Consider the following 25,527-nt stretch of genomic DNA (forward strand, 5'->3'; position numbering starts at 1 on the left):
TTAATCATTAAAATAAAATCATTAATCGAATAATATAAGAATGAGTTAATCATCTTTTATTTATACAACGTCAAATCTGATTAGCCATCATATCAAAGAGTAAACCAACCAAATCCTCACTTTTATACAGACTTTGGTTCAATTATCAAGATGGCTGACTAATGCCGAAAATTTTGAACTTGAAATTGTTATGTTATGTTTGTGCTTTATATATGAGCGAAGGAACATGTTCACTTTCAAACATTCACGTTGGTAACGTTTGACAGCTATGAGTTACATCAGCAAGTGCTTTTTATCGGGAAATCGTCATGCAATTAGCACTTTTATACCTCAATCGATAACAAACGGATTTAGTGTTGTATATTTCAATAATGGTAAATATTTCAGTTAGGATATATTTTTTGGTTTTAATTTTTTTCAATTTGAATTTCAGACAACTTTTCCCAATAGTACATAATCTTGCCCAATTGTAATGTACTTTTAACATCTGTGGTTGTAAATTATGTTGACATTTTACTCATTATCGCCCATTGATATTACAGGATAATTTACCTTCAACTGAACAAAAGGGATATACAAATCATGAAGCTCTTCAAAGACTTCATACCGAAATGTCAAAAGAAATTAATTTGCAAGAAGACAAGGAAAAACAGCAATCCTTTGGATCCCTGTGTAAATCCCTTGATCCGTCACAGATCCAGTCTACATTCCACTGGAGTGGTTGTTTCATTGTGGCAACAATTGCCATATTATTGCTTGTCACATTTGGAATAAGTACTCAAAAGTAATAATGATTATGATTTATATTTTTATCATGTTTTATGTGCCACACATTCATATTATTGATAATAAAATTTGATGCTCAAGTGAATGAAGCGATGTGTTCAATAGTTAAGTTAAAACTCTTGTGATTCCTTCAAATTCAAATAACATCAGTATTAAGAGGTTTGTTTGATTTGTTTCAGCTCAGACAATGGGTTTGGATGGTACAAAGTTGAATTTGTGATCTGTGTGTTCACCATTATTATAAATGTATGGTTTTCTGTATGGAACACTCGACTACAGAGAAGAGAATTTATTCGACTATCAAAGCTAGCTTTGAGACGCATAGAGGGTAAATTAATTTTTTTTTAGCATTTTATAATTCAAATTAATTTAAATGTGATAACTTTTTTCACAAATAATTTTTTAATAATTAAATATAATGAATTTTAAAGATATTATCTGATTTCCTGTACATTTTTTAAACATCAAGATGTTTTATCCAAATCCGATTGGTGTGCTGAGGATTTTCCATTCATAAACTCGCCAATATCACCATGCATTTCTCTGCAATGGACAATCAGAGATGGGATAAATACCAATGTTCCAGTTCCCTTGTTGGTCAAGGAAGACATTATCCTTCTAAGGCCAGGACAAAGAGTTCCAGCAAAATGCGTGATACTGAAAGAGGTATAGAAGGATTGAAGGATTTGATATTTGTACAGTCAAATAAGAAGTTTTGAATCAGCTGCCACTTTTTAAACATCGAAAAAAATCCATCAGGTCACACAAAAATGACCCATTTTTCTGAAATAAAATTCTTCTAAATCTTCATATTATTTATTAAGGACACAGTGTAATGTGCTTTTTGGTATGTTTCTTATTTTATCTTTGAGGAGTGTGGGATATTCAGAACATGTGCCCCAGTACTTGTATTTTTAAATACCTGGTAACAGGGATAGGACAGCCTGAGTTTCTAAATGTTTTTAATCGATGTTGTATATTACATGTTCTGTATTTCTTGCAATCAAGGGGAAAATGTAGAATTTTAAGTGCTTGAAAACAAATTGATTGGGTAGGGGTAATTTTAATGGGTTGGCTGGAGTACATTAAACATAATGTTTTTATTGTTGGCAGAAACATTTTTTCTTCAGATTAACATTTTATTTTTTACCAGTAAATCCTTAAATTAAAGTGGCATCATGAATTAATTTTCAATTTTCATATACAGAATTTGATTGGAGACAAGATTCTTATGGAGGGAGATATTTACACACAGGAGCGAGAGGCAGAAAAAAGGAGATTAAGTGCAGATATTCCTCAGAGTAAAACTCCAGTGGCTGTCAGTTACTTCAAGCTATTAGAGACTCCATATATATCACAACTTAGGTCAGACTATAGTAATAATAGCTTTTTTCTGTACAGTAATTATTTTTATATTAGACAATATTTTTTATGGAATAAAATGACACTCAAGGGAGTAAAGATTTTGAAAAAAATAAATTTAGTCTCTATGTAACAACATTTCAAACCCCATTTGTTTCACTCCATCTTCACAAGCTAAGAGTTTTTTGGTCAAATCCACTGAAGAGTGGAGTGGATTAAAACCCTAGAGTCATGAAGATGGCTTTACTCAGAGAAGTGAAAAAATGTGGAGAAGATATTTGTTTATTGACTTGCAATTTGAGATCTTTTTCTCATTATTGCATGAAAAAGAAAAAGAAATGGATTACATATAATGTGCTTTTATTTGAACTTTGCTTGAAATGTGGTCGTATTTGAAAGTTGATTAAGAATGTGTGATCTTTAATTTGCAGGAAGATTTTGAGTAACAGAGTGGGGCACCCTGTTAGCTCTACAGAAAATGAGAGATACAATATAGCATGTGTCTGGCTGGAGAGAAGACTGCTTCCTGTTGTAGCTGTAAGTAAACGCTGAAAGAGTTATCTCTCTTTAAACAGTGCTTTGTGTGGCTGTGAGTCAGTGGACTGATTCTAACACTGAGTGTATTGCTTGCCTTTCCTTAGAAAAACTTTTAAACACCTAAACCAACCATGAAATACAGACTCCATTGTTAACCTCTAAACAAAATCACTCTTCTTCAAGATATGTTAGGATATATGTCTTGCACATGTTTTTGTGCAGAAAAATTTGCAAGTCATTTGCATGTACAGAACTGTTGTTCTACAATCTGTCAACTCAAATTTTCCTGTAACAGTTTTTGTAGCTTCTGTAATTAATTTACAACAAGTATGTTACACTTTAAAATATGAAAAATTAACCCAATACAATGTATAACAGGGTTTATGGTATTTAGTTTTATGTCTCTTGCAGGTTTTACTACTGGTTGTAAACGTGTTGAGGACCATGTACATTCCAGGGCATGTTGGACACTGGACAGAAACGGTGGTCATTTTACCAGTAAGTGTGTCAAGGAAAAAAACTTTTTTGAATCAACTTTAATGTCACGGTACAGTGTCTTATCAGTCACACCAATGACAAAGTAGATTGCTGTGACATATTTTGAAAATTGAAGCTACGTGTCATTTTATTATGTATTTTGTTTTTATGTGAACTTGTAGTGATTAGCAATAATAGACACCATGTTTTGTATTGTACTTTGGAATCATTAGATTTTGTTGTGACTCAATTTTCATGGAATTGGTTATTACCTCTCATCAATAAATTAGCATCCTCCACAAACTAATAAATTAGGGTAATCAAGTCATATTTCCTTTTGTAGGTGTCAGAGAATACACGAAATTACATCTTCGCGAACCTGTAAAATTTAAGCAATCCAAGAAAATACCCCCCTTCAAATTTAAGGTGGAATAACACATCGTCATAAAATGGCTGACCTCTTATCGAAACAACATTTTGTTTTATTAAAAGGATTTTATCGACGGCAACATGTACCTTACTTCATAGCCGAGTGGATAAAGTGTTGGGCTTGTGATCCGTACATCCCGAGTTCGAATCCCGCCGGGGCTTTTGTTGTTACTTATTGAATTGATCTTTTTAGATATTCATTTTTTACCCCCAATTTGCAAATTTTTCGCTTATTTGACATTTGTTTAGTTTATTTATCATTATATCTTTCATAATCAAATAATTCACGGTACAGTTAATTTGAGTGACTTTTTCCAGGTGTGTTATTCCACCTTAATGATTCCACAGTAACTGTCAAACTGAATAGATTTTTCAACAAGCTTTAATTGACACATATTTTCATGTGTAGTACAAATGAAATTCGATGGCATTTTTTTCTTCAAGTTTCTGAGGGGAATGTTTAAAATGTATTCCAGTTAAAAATGCCGTAACATTTATTTATAGGACCCCATTCAAAGCAACAAACCATACTTGATATTTTATTCACCATCTTAAATTAATTTTAGTCAAATATATTGTTGTTGTAAATAAATTTTAAAATTGTATAGTGAATGCCTGTGAAATGATGGAATTGACAGTGAATCAACATGACACACAATACCAGCAAAACCTTTTATAGAAAAATATGCTCTCAAAAAAATGAAAGAACATTTCTGTGATGGTATTTTTTTTATTTTTCATCCATGTACTTTCTTAGATACGGTAAATTCCTTATTTTATGCAAGTACTTAATTCCGCATTTCTACCATTTTGCATCAAATCACGAGAATATAAAATCGTAAGTGGCAAATACATGTATCTATCCTAGTTTCATTAAGTTTACATCTGTCTGAGAAATAAAAGCGAGAATTTAAAACTAAATGTGCTTCTCGCAATTTTACGTGGATATTAATTCCTTGTGTTTAATTAGGAATCTACAGAATATTTTGAGAAATGATAAATACCCTCGTTGTTTTTCATAATTCTTTTATTTACATACAGAGACATTAATAAGATATATTTTACTAAGCAAACATTTATTTTCATTTTTTCGCAATCTCTCTGTGTGTTACAAATCTGTAATGGTGTCAGAAAAGAAATAAATAGGTGTATGTGAATTACAGCCTGTGGAATGAATACAGTAGTTTGAAATCATTGTGTTAGATATTCATTCTTGAAAGCAAAATTCTAACAGAAAATTTTTAACAGTACAATATTTAAAGAATATTTCGATGCTTTGTAAGCAAAGAATTCATGAAATCAAATGGCAGATATTGATGCATCTAGTAACCTATCATGTATTTTGATAATTTCAGATCAATGCTATCTTACCACTAACTCCTCTATTTCTGCCCATTTTGTGGAGAATGGTGAATTACTATGGACAGGCTAGAGTGTATGCAGCATTCAAAGTAGCCAAAGAAACAAAGGTTAGACATTTTTTTTTTCCAGGAACAGTGTAATGAAAACAAACCGTATCTGCCATAGTACAATACATTTATGATATAATTTCACATAAAGATGGACATTGCTGTACACTTCATAGAGTGTTTACCACTTAATGAGAAATACATTTGTAAGGTATATTTTCAAAAAGAAATGGTAAACAGTGTAATGTAGCATATATGTTGTAAAGGAGCAAACGTCTAGTCAAATTTTAATTAAAAGTAAACTAAAGTATTCTATTACTGTTTAACAAATCTAAAACTTTTTCCAGTAGTAAAAGAGCTACATGTATTCTTTTAAAAAGGGATACCAGTACCAGTATATTAATCAACCATTAATTCGTTTTTTCCTATTAGGTGCTGTGTGAAGACAGTTTTAGCAGTGACAGTGACATATCAGAAGATGAAGCTAAGGTGGACATTAAGCTGAATAATATCCTAAGCCTCTACTGGGACCTCGCCAATGGCCAAGGTTGTTACATCTCACGGCAGATCAACATCGCCCAGACTCTTGGATCTGTGTCGGTAAGTCAGATACTTTTAACCAAATTTTATTCGCGTGCAAGAAATTATTGCAAGATTAGAGATAGCCATGCCATGGCAAACTTTTCTTGCTGGTATCCAGTCCTCAAATGTTTTGGTATAATATTTTCCAGGTACAAGTTTTCATCAGTTTGATCGCGAAAATTAGTCGCCGTAAAATAGTTTATTTCCAGTAAATCACGAAATTAATTTTATCTTACTGAATTTTTTGATTGTGATATAGGTACTGTTTTTATCTTCATGTTTCCTGTAGTCATTCTGTTGTGTGGACAAGAAGGGAATCCTCTCCTGGCCCAATCCCACAGCCGAGAAGATCTGTTTCCTGACCCCAGAGTCACAGAGAGACCCAGTAAATGATGAGGAGGATCAAGGTTTTTCCAATTCCTGTGACAAAATCCACCCCCACCCGGAGGGGACGGAGAAACATACAAGTAAGATTTAGATGCATGCATCAATAATTTCAAAGAGTTCCCTCTGTGTACTGTAAATGTGGATATGTTTGTGGGGAAGGATTTTATGATCGCTATTTTAAATCATTCAAACAGTTTCGAATTAATAAACAACATTTTGTAAATTTTTTACCCATGCACATGAATGCTTTGATACTTAGAAACTGCCAAATTTACAGTAAAGGTAATCTACAGATTAATAACTAAGGATACAGATTTTTCAGTTCATTTATATTTGATGACACTCAGATAAAAGAAAAGTTTTCTCTAACAGATGTGAACAATATAAAATTGAGATACCATTTCCCTCTATGATTTAAAAAAATAATGATTTTGTTAATTTATTTATGGTGATCTAATAGATTTAATTATTATTTTAGCACCTCATGCAGCAGGCAGCAGTGTAGAAGTTTTGGATCTCACTCATGCTTCCATGGTAAGTTTATTTGGATTATCTCCCTTTACACACTCTAGGGAAAAAATAAGGATATAGTTCATCAAATTTCACTTTTCTAATGTCTTGTAGACTCAGAATTGATCATGAAAATATGAATGCAAGGGTAATTCCCTAAAATCTCTCTGAATAAAAGGTTGTGGCTTATTTTTATCTTTTATACTTGGTGAAGAATTTTCCAAAAACTTTAATTTTGAAAGCAGCTCATTTTTTAGATGAAAAAAGTCAATCAGAAAAAATAAGGCCAGAATAGACTTATACTGCATGATCAAGTGATGAACCAGATAATGAAAAAAATGTCTAAAGGGTTCAGTATAGATATTTAAGAGGTATTTGTCATGCATGATTTTAAGTGTGTCTGAGAAACAGGAGGTTATTCTTGAGTGATGAATTTATAAATGCTGGCAAACTGCACAACATTGTATAGGAGTAAATCTTGCTCTTTCACTACCAATATTTTCAATTACTTTGAATGAGAAGGATACATTTGTATTTCCTAACTTTTACCTGTATAAATTTACTCCCAATTTTAGTATTTGTATACATTTTTCTTATGTCGGGATATTAAATAATGGATTTATTCAAGAAAGATATTCACTTAACAGTAATTGCCTTTTTCTTAAGAAATTGGATATTGAATAATCCGCTAGAGTGAATTCTTGTCATCAACATAAAAAATTTGGCTTTTATCTTAGCCTTATTAAAGTGAACTGTATAGCCTCTACTCAAGAAACAATACTGTGCATTATCTCATTTAAATTTATCTGGTCAGTTGATGCATAAGTTTTAGCCTCTAAAGATCTGATAAGATGGTCAATATATGGAAGCTTTAACCCTTCTTGTAATTTCCGGAGGGTTAGTTTCGAGGTTTTCTAATGAGCTTTTCGGAGAACTCAGTACTCTTTCTATTTTTCATTGATAACATTGATTTAAATAGTTATAGAGCCCCCTACCTCCCCCCTTCCCCCATTTTCTAATCAGACATGAAGATTAATTTGTACTGGTGGATCTAAAAACAAAGTGAATAAAAATTTTATAAGATGTCTGTAGGAAATAAAAAAAAAATGAATGTGAAAGAAATGGTCGAAAATTTTTTATATGGAAGAAAGTACAGTTGAACTTCGATATCTCGAACAAAATGGATGTGTTTAAGTGATTTTTAAGTTTCAGCCACTTAATTTTTAAGTGTTTTACCCTCGATATCTGGAATATTCAGATATATTGAAGTTTTCAAATAGTCCCATCTAGTTCGAGATAACAAAGTTTGACTGTATTAAATACTATGCAAGATAATGGTTTGTTATACAAATCTCGTTATTGAAATGTGATTTATTTGAAGGCTTTCATAAGAAATCAGGTCCTTATTTTCAAAAGAGGTATTTTTGTGTGTAGTTTACTAATAAGATCTTAAAGTAATACACCAATACTAAGCATAAAATAAAATTTGATCTCTGTAGAAATGGTATTTGTATTGAAGTTATTTTTTTTTTCAAAGGAAAACAAATTAAACTCATGACCATTTTTACATTTTCATAATATACTGGTAAATATCTCTACTTAGATAATGACAATAAACTTATATGTATCCAAATTTCAATACATGAAGTTAATTTTTAAGGTATGAAAAGTCAAACTGGTAATGTGTTTGCACCAGAATGTACCTTATTGATTTTCTTTGGCTCTGTGAGATAAAATTAATACCGTGATTATCAAAGTTGATTAAAACTCGAGACAACGGAGAGTGCTTCTGTATGCAGAAACACCTAGCGAGTGTTTGCCAAGGATTTCGCAATCAAGAAAATGACTTATTAATCGTAGCATGGTCCAAGTGATCTGCTGATCAAAATACCGGTAGATGTATGTCAACTTAAATCATCGTCAAGAGAAATGAATGACAATGTGTATACCTTTCATCATCTAGGTTTAAAACACTCATTTGGCTCCATGAATATGGGGTTTGTTTGCACATAGATTTTCAAGTCTCTTTATTGTTGTCCAGTGTTTTTTTTTAAGCATTAAAGTTTCCGATGACATGTCAATAGAAGATTTATAATTATATAAGGTGAGAGGAATTGGGCTTTTTGGCCCATGGGAGAAGACACAATTTGTGATGATTATCTGAGATTTGATTAATGCGAACCTGATCAAGAGAACCTCTGAATCTGTCAATCCTTTGGTGTACAATTATATGCAGAAAAATTTGATGACAGAGAATGGTTTTATTAATTGACATCAATTATTAAGCTTCATTTTTTGTGATGCATAAAGTCAACATTTTTTTGCTATATACTAAGGCTAAACAATGGTTGCACATAATTTTCTTTTATTAAAGCATACACTAATTTAAACATTTTTAGATAATTACTTATATGTGGCATTGTCAATTTTAGTATGGCAAACTACATGTTATTTACTGATATTGATGATTTTCTAGTTTTTAAAAAATAGTTAATGCATTGTAGAAAGCTTTAATTGATATTAATTAAGGTTCATTCAATTATATTTGTTTGCAATTAAATTGTTATTTACCATTGCTTTTAAATCTATAATACATGAAGTAAATTTATCTCAAACAATCATTTTCAAAAAATGTGAAGGAATATTTATTGTAATTTTTTAGTGGGGGTTGGGGGGTGGTGGGGTCTAAAATGTGGAACATGTACTCTTAACAATATTCCAGGTAAACAACATTACAAGTTTATCTTATTAATAATGTAGCAGCTGTGCTGATTTGTAACCTGGCACTTAATGATTCTTTCTATCATAAATTATGATCCCCTGAGCTGACTTGCAGCATCATGGTTGTTATAGCTCCCAGGTCTTTTATTTCGAATTCTGACCTGTTGCCTGGCACATACTGCATGCATGGTTACTACTTAACCATGTTTACTACTTAAGGAAGGTCCTCATATTTTTCATCAAAGAAACTGCTGCAATTAAGACATCCATTGTTGCTGGAGCATAGGAAAAAACATCCTGTTTTTTCAATTTTTTACCTCCCTCTCTCTCTCTCTCTCTCTCTCTCTCTCTCTCTCTCTCTCTCTCTCTCTCTCTCTTTAAATCACTGTGCTATGAATACATTAACCAAGTGCTCTGCACCATCTGTTATTTTGTCCTAGAGATATTCTCGCTGGCCTCATTGATTGTTGTCAAGATTCAAAATTGTTTGTTTCTCAGATGGGAAAATTCTCTCGTCTTGAAGTGCGGCAAATTGCAGTCATTATATGATATCCCTGCAGGGGAAGAAATCTAATGTTTAATTCACATGCCTCGCCAATGTACTTTTATTTAGAAGTTTGATATGCACCCTGCAAGTATATGCAGTTCAGGGGAGAAATGGTCTTGTACATAAAGTACATGCAAGCATCATGTACTCTTTCGCTGTATACGGTACTTGTACGCTAATAATGTTCCTTGGTATACTTGTACTGTTGTTGTGATTTTTATAAGTACACATATACATGTACTTGGACTCCAATCTAAGTAAAATCAGATCTTTGATCCACTCCAACTAGATCTCTGCACAAACAAAATAACGAATATTTAATTTAAATGAAGAATATTTATTGTAAATTTTTTTTGTGGGGGTTAGTAATTACATAAGATTACTCTAACGAAACCCCTTTCATTATTAAGGTTAAATTCAGTGACTTTTGTGTAGCAATCTACCGGGGTAGTTGGAGCAGATTAAAGATCTAATTTTAATGGGATTCAGCCATTTTCCATCAAATCGCTAGAACACAAAACTGGGAATGTCAAATTTTTATCATAGTTTCATGTCGTCTACATGTCCAAAAAATAAAAGCGAGATTTTAAAATTCATGAGATGCGCTTCTCACGATTTTACGCGGATATTAATTCCTTGTGTTTAAATTGTTTGGACTTGAATGCATATTTTTTGTGTAAAACTATTAATATGGTTCTGCTATGATAATTATTTGTGTTCTTTAACATTGCTTTGACAAGAATATCATAGCAATACAAATTACCATACCAGCTAGTACACTACAATACTGTAGTTGTACAACAACGGTACCAATAAAAATTATGCCAACTGAAGAAATACATCATACCATTACAAGAACCACAGGTTAGAAATATCATTACAATCCATGTATACATATAATAGTATAATTGTACACAGTACTCCATTGTTTTGTATAATGTCATGTGCGGATCTAAGGGTTGGGGGTCTCGACCACCCTAGAAAATTCAAATTTCCAAAAATATGCCTTGGACCTCCCCCTCTTAAGCTTAAAATATCCCTCAGACCCCCATCCCCCGAAAGAAATTTTCTGGATCTAGCTATTAAGATATTGTATTGCTATATGGAATTGATTTGTACACATTATATTTCTTTGTGTAATTGCACTTCTTTGATATTTCTGGTATAACTGCATGCAAGGATCTAGAGGGGGGTCGGGGGGGTCCCGACCCCCCCTGGAAAATGAAAATTTATTAAATTTACATAATAAAATTATCGAAAATATGCCTCGGACCCCCCCTGGCAAACACAATTATCCTTCGGACCCCCCCTGGAAAAATTTTCTGGATCCGCGCATGAACTGTACAGTTATGATATTGTATTGCTATAATGATTGTACTAGCTAGTACTGCTATTGATAGATCTTGATTTATACTTGTGTTATACAAGTTTTTTTTGTTTTTTTCTGATTCAGATCTGATGAAGGTTATTTCTGTATAGATTGTGCTCTTAATAAGCTTAGCACTTCAAGGATTTATCTGTAAACCTTTCCTTCTTTAAACATAGGGTGACACGTTTTGAGACGGAAATAGCAGATAAATGTTCAGAACAGATTTCTTAGTATCAATATATGTTGGAAACTGAAAGTATTTGGATTTAGGCTGATCGAGGCTCGAGGCTCAGATTTTGACTGAACAGAAATAAAAATAAAACAGTACAATCATGTGTATTATGCAGTTAGAAAATGCTGAAACAAGGACACTTGTCCTTATTATGGAATCTTTCTTTGATAACTAGTTTCATACTTGTTTCTGGCACTCGGTACTAAAGGTTTTTAAAATCAATAAAAAAAGGTTGATATTAAATATGAGAACTGTTCCTTATATTTACCATGATAGTTAAAACCTAGCTAGCTTACTTTCCCATATATTGTACTTTATTATTTGAAATAAATATTTTGGAATTTTTGACATGAAGTATTTATGAAATGAATAAATGTTAAGATAATTCTGAGGATATTTTTCTCCATCTCTTTTGTAGAATGCTTTTGAACTTCAATTTGACGACCCAAGCTGGATGAAGTACCTGTCATCTTTGAAGCCTCTGGTAGGTTACAAAAATTTAAAATACAGTGGTGCTTGTTATTTGTTTGGGTGGGGTGGTTGTGGTGTTCTAACAGAGTCAAACGACATAGTTATATCTATCGACTTTCTTTTTTTCTTTTTTTTCAATTAAACAAATTTTCAATTCATCAATTAATAAAACGCTCATCATCAGTTAAATGGATTGAAAAGATTTTCATCTGGCACCTTCCATCAGAAAATTAACGAGGGGATGAGGGCTATAGATTGAAGTTAGAATTAATCTGATGCATGTATTGTTCAAAAGGCCAGACCATACAGGGATGTATAGTATATATACGTCCCTAACCCGATCAGGCTAGACATTGTCTGCGTTGAATTTTAAAGTACAAGTGATTAGGAAGTGATACATAATGAGGATGATTAATGCAGACCAACTACTGAGAGTAACTTGGTTTAACCCTTAATCTGCTTATCGGAACGTCCCATTTTTTATCAATGGAATCATCCACTAGTAACAAGGCAAAAAAATGGGACAGTCTAACTTAGATGGAATAGTCCAGTTTTTAAAACATGACATATTTGTACTGTAGATAATGGAATATTCCACAAAAATTATGTCGTTTTCAAATGAAATAGACCAACAAAAATGGGAAAAAAATAACGCTGAAAGTGCAAATTTATTTTTATTCCTTAATGACTTGTTATCATATGGAAGCAGAATATCTGAATTCGCATCTGAATGTTAATAGAGCAGAATTTGACAATAAAAGATTTTAGACGACACCAATTTACATTTAAAGTAATTCTAAATTTGAAAATGCAAAGCCAGCAAAAATTGCTAGCTATTACATAAATTGTCTACATTAAATTCATATCAAAGTCCTTTGATGATGCAGTGGATAAATTTGAACTTCATTAATGATGCAATTATTCTTGTTAAACTTATCATAAGACACTTTTAAACCAGCCAACATTTTTCATTTCATTACACCCTCTCCACAATGTAAATTTCAAAAAATTAAAATAAAAAAAAAGGGGGAGGGGCCTTAAACAAAAAACCCAAAATTTAAAAGGGCAACATTTTGTGATAATTACTTTTTTCATAGAAAATATATTTTTTATAGATCGAATCACTACAAAGATATTTTTTTTTCAAATCTCCATATATTACATAAACTATCTTGATTCAGCATGATTCTTTTGGCTTGAGAGGATCAAATTAAAAAACAAATATTCTGGATAGATCCTATTGACAATCGTAATTTTATACATGACTGCATACATAGTTGTTTGATGGCTTTAAGGTTTAAATTAATTGTGAAAAAATAAACTTCTGACCTAAGGGATTTAACATTTTAATTTTGAAATAACTGGCCTGCACTAAAAGGACATATTGTTAAAAGCTATTTGAGTTGATCTAGATTTCATTGTTTGTTTTAGTTTAAACGACAAAAATGATAAGGGCACTGCATAGTTATAAAGTGCAAGCAAGATGAGGACTATACACAGTACAGTACATTAACAGTATATGTAGGTTAAAAGTTCAAGTCGCACTGAGTGCAATTTTTTTTTTCATTTGTTACTTAAGGAAATTAAATATGATATCAGCTAGGAGAAATGGGGAAGATTTAAAAATTTATTATTACTGGCCGTTAGCTGAAATATTTTTTTTTATGTTATGCATTACTAAGAGCACACATTATGAAAAAAGTGATACATGCAGTCCTGTTAACCCATTAATTTTACATCTAAGTGTATTTTATTAAATGAAATAAGGAAAATATTTCTCATGGGAATACAGCATTCCTTGATAATTTGAAAAGGTTATACAGAAAACTTTAGCAGGGAATTCAGACAAGGACTTTTATGTGTAACCAGAACTTTAATGGGCTGTTCACTTAATTGTCCTAGCTCGAACTGCGTATTTAGTAGGGCAGTCCAGTGCAAAAATGTCCTTTTATCTCTTTCTCCGTTAGTCGAGCATATATTAGGAGTACATTTTGTATGAAGAGTTCATCAGACCACAATGGATTCACCCACTTTTAAACCATGACATCCACCCTGCTATACCCTATGGTGAAAAATGGAATAAGTAGGGAAGTCGTACTTTAAGAATGAGACACTGTACTATTAGGGACCCTCTGTACTTCTGGTAAAGTGCTCTTTTTGGTTAGAATTGGATAGAAGTACAGGACTTAGTGTGAAGGAAAAAAAAAAGGTTATTGCTCGCCTGTGACACCATTACATCATTTGACCCACAATAGCTGCCTAAAATAATAAATGGCTTTGTCGGTTAATAAATTCAGTGATAAGAGTCACAAAATTCGGAACAGGATAAACTGACTCAGTAAATTATGCATCCTTATGGTTTATTTTTAAATATTTATATTTTTACCAGGAAAAAAAATTAATAACACATGAGAAAAGCTATATTCTAAATTTTAATAGGTCTTTCATCTCGGGGAATTTTTTTTTTATCAGAAATTGTATGCATGCATGTTTTAAAAGTTTAATGAGCTGCATTGTACTTGAGGAGAGGACATATAAAGATTACAGGCGATAATTATTCAAAGCGAGTATCATTGGTAAAAAAAAAAAACCAGAAAAATTTTATTGAAAAAAATCTTGTTTAGTTACCGGTAATATATACATAAAAATTTTTAGATATCACATGAAAGTTATATTTTTTCCTTAATATCATCAATATAATCTTTTAAGAGAGAAAGAAAACAAATGGATTAATTTTCTTTAAAAAAAAAAAAAAAAATTGGCAGATCAGTACATATAAGTAAGTGATGATTTAGCTCTAAAAATGGGTGTCATCATCATAAAATATTATAATCTTATTGAATCAACTAGCATGATACAGGATGCATGTTGTTTTCAAATTAAGTAGCTACTTTATGACATCTTGGAGTTCTTTTAAAACATAATTGATGTCTTAGCAATATGTGCAGGAAAATCAATGTCAGATCATGCCTTAAATTTCCATGCAGATTACCACTTACAATATTTGTTTAAGTTGAGCTCTTTGTAGGTTAATATTCAGTATTTCACAGACATTCAATACTGTATTGATATCATTTGATGGTTTTCAGTATAAATAATTAAAGCTTAATTGTCAAGAGCTCTCAGGTTTGAGTTTCACTCTTGTTTGAGGTTTAAGAATTGATCTACACACCCACCCACCCACACATTCACACCCCCTGCCCTTTCCTATCCCAAGCTGTTGTTCAAAGAAGTAGGAGTTCAAGATTGATAATCTATGTATTAAGTTACAGATAGGAAATGTCATTCAGTACGTACATCTCACCCACACCACAACATGAAGTGAAACTACAGAAATAAATAATTGATAGAAAATGTCTGCTCGTAGTCATAATGGGACCAGTATGCAAATTTCGATTTTTCTTTTTAACTTTTTTTTTTAATTAATTGCTGGATCATGTAAACATGTTTACAATTGATGCCACTTATGAATATTGTTGATACACAAATACACTTTGTCTTTACTCATTCATTTTGTTCCCTCTTTGACAGGGGTATTACTATTAGTTAATTGATAGTTTGTAGATGATTAATAGAATCATTCATTATTACGAGTGTGGGATAGTGAAATTCCACCGAGGGGACAAGATTCACGGTCTAGGACGAGGCTTTGCCGAGTCCTAGACGGTGAATCTGGGCCCCGAGGTGGAATTTCACTATCCCACACGAGTATAAAATGAATGATTATTTTTCTCGCATTATATTAGCTTAAAAAATGATGTTTGACAACTTTCTGTTATGACGTTCAAAAGATTACTTCGGTTTATCCCTCCGCGTGCTTCAAATAGTGCAAGTTAAATGAAAGCATACGACAGTTTTTTCAATTAAAATATGAAAAATTGTAATTAATTAAGCAATACAATTACTTAATGGATAATCTCAATGCACTACTTTGCATTTCCCTACAGCAGACAACGTTTGTTTACGTTTTAAAACGGCGTAGTAATACACAGTGTAAGACAGAAAAATCTCACACTGCTGTCTCACACTGGACAAACCGATCTCACACTGTTGATAATGCGAGAAAATAATATCCCATACATTTGTTAAGACCTAATAAATAGTATTAATTTTCTTTTAATTCTCAAATTTCAACACAACTTGATTTTCCCCTCAAAATAATTACCATGGTATGTCTTGATCCTTATTTGACTTGATGAAGGGTATGATAAAAAAAGAAATAAATTTACATAAAATGACTGAAAAGAAAAGAAAATTGAAAAAAAAAGAAAACCTCATTAGTTTACTTGGAAGAGGACTGTGCATGTTCGATGGCTGAAGGAATTATTTTTGAGTTATAAAGAGTACAACACAGGTGTCTGAGGTAACAATGCAATATCTTCTTACAATAAACCTCATTATGAAGGATTGGCATTGGTCTAATTAACTATTGAATTTCGTTTGTGCGTTTCAGGGTCTGAATATCCTTGCTAACACCTGCAATGGCAAGACCGTGGATTTGTACACAAAGTTCACGGACCACGTCGCTTCCGAGGCCCTGGCTAATGAGGACACAGTGGCAGTGGTCAATAGAAGGTACCTTAATAGGATATAGAGACAAGGGCATTTATTAAATACTCACTGTAGAGGATCTCAACACCTCCCCCCCCCCCCCATTTTTACTCCCTTTTTCTATACAGTACGTGATAAACATGTATTCCACAAAAAAAAGAAATACCAGGGTAAATGAAAATTGGTGATTGATATTTATGAAACTAATATTAAGAGGCCTTACCCTATTACATCGATATGCATATACTAGTACACAAAATACAGGAAAATGTCAAAAATGGATAATTGATTGATAATTATGAATCTGATATTTAATTAGCACATTTGTTTTTTCTTTCCAAGATGTCTGTGCGAATTGGCTCGACAGATCGGGTTCACCGAGAAAGCATTGGACGGATTTTCATTGGACAGAATTCTCGGTGTTTACCGACAGGTGGTACGTACCATATCCCGTTCATTTTACCGGAGTCGGTCACCAGTTATCCCAGTTGACATTTGTTGCTTAGTGCCTGTAATTCATCACATCAAATGTGCATAAATAATTGTGCATCACAATTGAGAAAAAGTTCATTGACTTCGAAATACTTCAAGAGCTGTATTTTATAACTGTTTACTGATCCACAGTAGAATAGTAGAATACTTTTTTAAAGCTTTATTCTTGTACATGAACGTATCTGCTTTAAGTTTTTTATGTCACTAATCTTTAATATATATCCATATACATTCAATCCATTTTATAGATCACTTATAATCATAACATAACACCTCTTGAGAAAAAAATATTACTGGTATACAGAAAGTAAAATCTATAAGTGCATGATAAGGAAGACTATTCATTTTAGTAAACTGTTCTTATACAGATTTTTGAAACGAGCATTTACTTGTAGTTCCTATATTTGTATAAAACACAATGTACGAGCAAAATTTTGATTTCAAATCTTTGAATTACAGTCCCCTGAAGAGTCTGCCAAAGCTAAGGTGCACAGAGCCAAGTCGTTTGTTCACCACCAGATCCCAATGCCCAACATGTTCTCTGTGGTTATGAAGGAGAAGATGTCAGGTACCTATATTGTGTTACAATTATAGCTATATTCATTCTGATAGAAAAAAAATGTTATGTGATACTAATACGCCATAAGAACCAATACTGTGTACTGTAAGCAATAAGGTTTCTTGATCTTGTCACAATCATAGTAGATATGGGGTCTCAATTTTTAAGGTGTTATCTTATAGATCTATTACTGTATACAGAGTTATTTTTGCCCTATTTTTCACCTCACCTCACCTTATTTGTCTTAAAGGGGCGAAAATTAAACAGGGCAAATATTTCCCTGTATACTGTACCACCTCCTGTTAAAGGAACAATCACTTTCTGTGCCAGTTACTGAGCTAGTGTGGTCAGGGATGGACTCTGTGTGGCAACTGAACATGTATATCCCTACCTAAAATTCTTACATTGTTCACAGTACGGTACATGAATAATAAAAGCATGTTGATTAACTTTTATCATCAAAGATTAATGAACAGCACAGAAATGACTCTCTTAACTGATTCTGGTACATTGTAGTAATATTAAGCTCTCAAAAGATTAAGTTGTACCAATTGTACCAGTACTGGTAGTCATGAATTTGAATATTTTTATCCTTTCAGGGTCTAGCCAGATCTTTTCCCAGGGGACAGGGGACATCCTAGTGGACTGTTGCAGTGATTACTGGAATGGAGAGGATGTGTGTCCACTGACGGAAAATGACAGGTTACAATATAGAATCAAAAATTATTAATGCAATGAATTCTCATAAAATAACCTATGTACAGTAAACGCATTATATTTAGCATTTACTGTATTTTGGAAAAATCAATTTATCAAGTTTGTGTGGATTTGAATTAGCAAATTTTAGAATGTACACATTTACATACCCATTACTTAATTGCTCAATTAACATTTAGCGATGTATTCAATTTGTATAACAGAACATTTGTTCAATATCAGACACTGCCATATATAACACATTTATTGTATGGTGGTGTAATGTATGGTTGGTGTTGGTTTTATATTTTGCAGGAAGAAGGTCTTGGATTTCTACCACCGATCCAGCATGGCCGCCTACTGTACGGCCTTTAGTTACCGACCTCTGACCCAGTACATCTCCCCCCACCTTTGTGAGAACTTTATACAGGTCCCCCAGTACTGGTCCAGCATTCAGGAGCCAACCACTGTGTCACTGTAAGTCTCTATGTGAATGGTAATGCAGAAATACAGTTTTTGGTCAGAAAAAGCTGAATCGATGGCTTATTATGGGGAAAACATCCATGTAGTTTTGATAGAGTTTGATTGTTAGAGATGAGACACATGTTGGACAATTTGGACACATGACAAATATGTTCAGTGAAACATTTTCATTAATATAGGAATTTAAACTCAAAACAATGAATTTTCAAAAACAGTTCAATGTGTTAACATGAAGTCTAGATTGATTCCATTGGTAGAAGGGATTGTTTGAATATGCAGATCTCTTTATGGGGATGGGGATGAAATGTGAAAATATTTAAATGTTTTACTATTTTACTCTGAAGATTGATAATCAAATAGTATGACTATTAATAAACAAGCTTTTGCCATTCGTTAATGTGCAAGACTTGTTTAATAAAAAGTTTTGCTCATTTTGTTTCATAGGCAAATTTTCATTTCTTTATTTTCCCCCCTTTATAAAAATAATACATATATACCTCTCCTTCGTGACAGAACATCAGACACAGACCTGCCCTACGATTCTCACCTGTGGAAGGAGTCGCGGGCCTTCAGCATGGACTCTTTGTTTGACAACACGAGCACCTCGTCTGTGGAGGACACGGTTGGCTGCTGTCAGGCCCAGAGTAACCAGGTGTTCATCGGGATGGTCACCATGCAGTACCAGGCCAGACAGGTACCACTGTACACTAACTTGTAGTAAGTCTGATGGAGTCGTAACACATAACCCACTAAAAGAGATAGCTACCTTAATGTACACCGGTAAAAAGAAATTTGTTTTGACTAAAATTGAAGTTAGATTCATGTTATTATTCTTATTTGCATGATTACCTGTTCAAATGGCACAAACCCTCCTTACAATACAAGTGTTTTAGGTATATTTTATTGCAATACAATAACATTTACTACTCATCTTTTAATTAAAAGAAAACCCCCCAAAACTGATACCATAATATTCATAAATGTTGCTGATTTAATGGTAGTGTTTAATTTTTACAGGATTTTGTTCAGCTTATTGACAAATTGGAAATTGCCTGCATCAGATTTGTCCATTTCTCTCAAGAAAATGAAGTCAGAAGCAGAGTAAGTCAGAGTTACTTTTCTTTTTAAAATGTACATTTGCATTATGAGTTTGTCTAGTCTACACATAAGCAGAGAGTGCAACAAGTGTCTGCATGGAATTTTAACAGGTGTTCTCAGAGAAGATGGGACTAGAGGCTGGTTGGAACTGCCATATTTCCCTACGGTCAGATTTGGGGGTAGGAACAGCCCCCACCAGTGCTTCAGTCTCGCAGATGGAGCTCTCCAATCGCTATTCAAGTCGCCACTCCTCGGACACAGCCGCCCGCGAAACAAATGCCTGTGCCCGACTCTTTCAGTCACAGGAATCCATTAGATCTCGCAGCCACAGCGCACCGAGTGTTGTCAACTTGGACTCTTCTCAAGTAAGGTTCCAGATGTCGGATGTTAATAACGGCAAGCAGCGTCAGCGGTTTCTGAGTGAACATCATTGTGAGCCACTGGTCCCCACCGATAGCCAGAACCATGGGAGTAGCAGTCCCCCAGAGAGCATTGTCAATGAGAACACTCCCTTAAATTATGAAGAGGAGGGGGAAGTGATATTGAAGTCTTATGAATGGACCAATCAGAATTCAGATAACATGGGCAGTGCAAGTAGAAATGCATCTAGTTACTTGACTGATGACAGTTTAACTGGTGCACTTGACAACAGGGTAAAACTTTTATTTAAATGTTCACATTTTCTCTCTTTTTCTAGATATTTTGAATGGATAAAATTTTGACATCTTTTACTTGATTTGCAGGCTAGGTTACCAAAAGGAATAGAAAATATTCGACCTCATTTGGAAAATGTGGACAATGTTCCTTTGTTAGTGAATCTCTTCACAGACTGTACCACAGAAAGTAAGTACTAAGGACCTATATTTTCATGATTTATTTGTAAAACATGTACCAAACAAATTGTGTTATCATTTGAATGCATTTTAGGTAATTCTTAAGGTGCCAATAATGCTCAGAAGAAAGACAATCTCAACTGTTTTCCTTTTTCATCACCTTTATATGTGGTCTTTTATCATTTTCATTGAATATACGATACTAACGTATAAAGTGCTTTGGGACATATTTTCCACAAATACATGTATATCTAATGGATACAATGTTAGCATACAAATGTACCTTGTAGAGAAAAATTAAGCAAATTGCTCATCCTGAAATTTACAATTTTATACATAAATCTAAATATTAGTAAGTTATCTCCTTTTTGAGGTACAAAGCACATTTAAACATAACACTGAGGTCCTCCTTTACAGCGACGTGTGAGATGATGGAGATCATGCAGGAGCATGGGGAGGTGGTGGTCTGTACCGGCAGTAATCTCAACATTGAAAACGTCGACCTTTTTCTGCAGGCAGACTGCAGGTAAGATCAGAGAGTAGCTTTGTACCTGTAATAACAGAGGAGGTGCAGAGACTTGTATCCATGTTATATTTTTGAAAAGTTAATGTATGTTTGAAACGAGATTCATGTAGAATTTGGACAAATTATTAATACGTGTACCATTTATAGGATTATCTTTACTGTTGTCAGGTAAACTTTTGTTAAATGCAGTGATGAAATTGATGAAAAAACTATAAACTATGAATGAATTAGATAAAAGAAATATTTCGGCTCTAAATTCATTTACCAGTGGTTTTCAGTAACCTTTTAGAAAGATGTGTCTTTCTTCAACAATTTAAGTATAACAGTATGTATTTGTGAAAGAGTTTGATTTGCATATTTTAACAGTATGGCGGTGGAGCCCCTGTACCCCTTGGTGTGTGCCAGGAACGCCTCCACGCTGACCCAGTGCAGGGACGACCCTCTGTCCCCCATGGCTGTGGCTGCCTCACTCATCAGCCTGCCCTGTCCTCTCATCTTCAAGTACAAAGACAATATTGGAGTTATCCAACTCGTCACAGAGGTAAGAAATACCAAGTACGCATGTACATACATGTAGTCGCTAAAGTGCGCACTACACATTAAGTTTACAGAGATAGGAGTGGGTGGTTATGATCCCAAAGAGAAGTGTTGTCTAGCTTTGGAAGATATTAGTATGAAAAATTGTAGAAGTTCGCATGTATGATAAGCTTACAGGTTTTAAAGGAAATGGCTTTAACATTTTTTTTTTACCTTTTACCATTAATGATTATGATACTCAACTAATTCTTGGCAGTTTATCAAATTACTGTAGATGTTTTAAATGCAAGAACTTTAAAACAAATTGTATCTTAATTGAAAAAAAGTAAAATATGATCGGATTTGAATTGTGATTTGTTTTTTTTTATTTATAGTGAAGACAATAAAAACATGTTTGTAATACATGTAACACATTGATTGAATTGAAACTGTTGTCATATTTTTCAGGCTCGAACTTTTCTCCTGTCCCTGAAGAACACGTTCTATCTGATGCTGTGTTATCACCTGTCTGTGACCTTGGTCCAAGTCCTGGCCTCCCTCCTGCTCCTCCCCCCTGTCCTTGCCCCCCAGCAGTTGTTGTGGCTTCTCATCTTCGTCATCCCCCTCATCAGCCTCAGCATGATGGGTAATGCGGTGGATTTCAGAATCATGAACAACGCCACAGTCAAATATCCCAAGAATATTACCATAGAGGTATGCTTAGATTACTGTGGAATCAGTAGAATTCACAGTGGCTCAGTTCTCATGGATTTTGTGGGTACACCATCACCAATGATTTATGTCCCCCCCCCCCCACCCCCCGAAAAATTTTGAAAGTTTTTCATTAGAAATCATTTATCATACTTGTTAATCCTTGAAATGACCAGTATGTCTTCCTTAATGTGTAAGAAATTGACATTCTATGAAACAATGATCTAATGAATGTATACATGTAGTACATGTACCTTGAATGCACCAGTATATATGCCGTTAACCTTTGATATCTGATAATAACTACCCCGTACATGTATGGTATGTTGAAATTACTACTCATTTGATGACATTTTTTTTCTATTTTGTTTTTCAGATGATATTCCAGTTTATTTGTTACTACTGTGTGAGATTTTTACCGGCCATTTTAGTGTGCTTATTTTGTTATACATTTACACTCCACTCTTTTTGTGAGAGCGTTTCCACAGACTTTCCATACTCGTGTGCAATATTTAGTTTTAGGTAAGTAAAAGGGGAATAAATCTGTTAGATTAAAACATTAATTTATTAAAAAAAAAAAACAGAATTAATTTCTAGTTATAAAAGGATATCAATGTGATATATGAATATGTCTTTATTTAATAAGCTTCTTATTATTTTGAAGCCCTCAGAATGGAACTGTAACGTGGTATGAAAAGTATTCCGGGGGTCTTGTTGTGGCTCAAAATATACTCCTCTTTTTACTGGTTTTATATTTTGGTAAGTGTTTCCGAACTATATTGTTGAATGATATGTTGGTCGTTTTCTACCCTCTAAATTGAGTTTAATGAATATTGATAAAACTGCAGTTCATTTAAGAGATTAAAAGCAAGTAATATAAAGTTCACCAGGATATGAACTTGTTCCCATGATCAAATCTTGTGAATCCAAAAGGGCTTTTCAGAAGATTTGATCTCATACTATCATATCACGGTGAACTTTTTAAAAATGCTGTTTATTACTTATATTTATGTTAAAAACAGACAAATTGTTATAACATACATTGATATAAGTATGTTTTTAGTATAAAATAATGGAAACAATAAGTGTGTGTGGTAATCATTATGACGTCATGGAAAAGTTTACACAAATTAAACTTTTTTAGCTATTCTATAGGTTCATAAAAGGAAACATATTTGCAGTTGTAAATGTGCAGATGTATTTAAGCACATCATCAGAAAATCCACTGCAAGTCTTGCATGTAGGTTGTTACCGTAATTACCACTGATGTGACAATACACATGTACCATACAATGATTCGATGTACTGATTGTTGTAGCTACTATATCGTTGAGCTTTGTCCCCCAGTATAATGATTCGATGTACTGATTGTTGTAGCTACTATATCGTTGAGCTTTGTCCCCCAGTATAATGATACTATGTACTAATTGTTGTAGCTACTATATCGGTGAGCTTTGTCCACTGGTCGGACCCCCTCTGGCAGCAGTTGCCCACCACCAACAAAGTCTGGCGTGTCGCTGTCCCAGCAGTGTAAGTCTCTATTATGGTTTACATACCGGTACATGTAGTGTACTGTCTGTATGTCTCTATACTTAACATACTACATGTGTCTGTACTTTATCAGACTTGGTCTTCTTCTTCGATCAAGCTTTCAAAATTCAAATCATGCAGAAAATAATGATACAGAATAATTAAATACATTGAACACTCTAACTTGTTGTGGAGGGACATTCTACAAATTAATTTTATATATTGATAGATTTAAAATTATTTAGAAGTATACACATGTATTCTGATTTGTTTCACTTTATATTGAAAAAGTAGGAAATGTCCTAATTTGTATTTGTTTATTCATGCAAATATTGTGCTGTGTATTTAAGGAAATGTTGCTCTGGTTTTCAGGCTGTTGTTTCAGTGTGTGTTCTTTGCCTGTGATATTGTGATTCGGAGTGACGGCCTGCCCTTCACCCTGTCCCTGGGGGATGTTCACCCAGCTGTGTATGCTACAGGCCTGCCCTTCGCCCTCATCATTGTGGTCATAAATGAACTGGTCAAGAGACGTGAAGTCAAGTAAGTTTATTGTAACTCAAATATTTTTCTCTGGTTAAAATTAAAACAACTATGGGAAATTTGCGGTCAGCATAGGTCTTAAGTTGTTTTAAGAAATGATGTTAAATTGCTTGTACAAGGGGTATTTTCAATTTTGCGCATTTTCATTCATATTACTGTTTAAATATGTAACAGTCCTTAATTTCACAAACTATACATGTCTGATTTCTTTTGTATTTCTTTGTAGATTATACTCTAGGTACCAGAAGAGAAGAAGGCTTAGCTTTGGAACAAAATTGGGAATGAATTCTCCATTTTAACTACAACTGAGCTTATTTGTGTGATATTGTAGACATTGTATGGTGCAATCAGTATGATGTTGTGTGTTTTGATGGCTAAATGTGTGTACTTGTATGTTCTGAAAAAAAGTGCAAAATTGTTGTATATTTTTGGAAAGAGCCATAAACCAAATAATTTATTTACTAGACATATTACAGGTTTACATTTGAAGGATGCCAAAAGAAAAGTTAAAGCATTATTAAATAAAATATTTTGTTCTTGATTTTTAACAATTCCTTTTATATTTCAATTTTATTTTAGCAGTATTGTCTTTGCTTTTTCATGGATGTTGGATGTTATACATGTACAGTGAAATTACAAATATGTTGTTTTAATTTCTGTTTATTATACATGTACATGTATGGGTTTTTTTCTACAAGGTCTCAAAACATTTCGCATTTATATGTATTGGACAGATCAAACTGACAAAATATATTGATGAATTTCAATAAAAAGATGATGTCTTGTAAAATACATGAAACCTCAGTTTGCTTTCTTTTGTTTGGGTTGATCCTTTTGGAAGTCATAACCCCATAGGAAGCTAAAAGAAAGAGGGAGGGGAGATAAAGTAGCAGCAGCAGTAAACACCTTGCCATTGTCACTCAAAGGGAAGATTGATTTTCAATTATGATCCATAAGAAGGAGTTGTAATGCCAAAGTGTGCCTTTGTAAGGAGAAATGAAACAAAACATCAGACACTATTTAAAATCTACATGACATGTACGGCCTTTCAAATCCTATTTAAATATTCATCTTTGGTCAGAAAATTATTATGGGATCACGTCAATCCAAGACATTAACTTTGTTAATTATGCACTATAACAGTCCATGTATTTGAAACACAAAAAAATTATA

The 25,527-nt window shown here is 33.2% G+C and overlaps 1 protein-coding gene across 1 annotated transcript; it reads left to right on the forward strand.

Moving 5' to 3' along the window:
- Positions 1-142: 142 nt before the first annotated feature.
- Positions 143-25,404, forward strand: LOC128166470 (transmembrane protein 94-like). The gene is made up of 29 exons (XM_052831651.1): positions 143-374; positions 543-784; positions 966-1,114; positions 1,256-1,452; positions 1,994-2,151; positions 2,580-2,685; positions 3,097-3,183; positions 4,947-5,060; positions 5,433-5,600; positions 5,872-6,049; positions 6,448-6,503; positions 11,767-11,832; positions 16,273-16,394; positions 16,713-16,806; positions 17,322-17,430; positions 18,021-18,123; positions 18,433-18,594; positions 19,114-19,294; positions 19,618-19,701; positions 19,809-20,351; positions 20,442-20,541; positions 20,949-21,057; positions 21,424-21,598; positions 22,042-22,287; positions 22,661-22,806; positions 22,949-23,043; positions 23,721-23,814; positions 24,187-24,354; positions 24,581-25,404. Exons 1-29 carry the CDS (start codon positions 372-374, stop codon positions 24,651-24,653), a joined length of 4,128 nt encoding a protein of 1,375 aa, XP_052687611.1. The 5' UTR covers positions 143-371; the 3' UTR covers positions 24,654-25,404.
- The last annotated feature ends 123 nt before the right edge of the window (positions 25,405-25,527 follow it).

This window comes from Crassostrea angulata, chromosome 10 (genome assembly GCF_025612915.1).
Source record: "Crassostrea angulata isolate pt1a10 chromosome 10, ASM2561291v2, whole genome shotgun sequence".
Taxonomy (NCBI): Eukaryota; Metazoa; Mollusca; class Bivalvia; order Ostreida; family Ostreidae; genus Magallana; species Magallana angulata.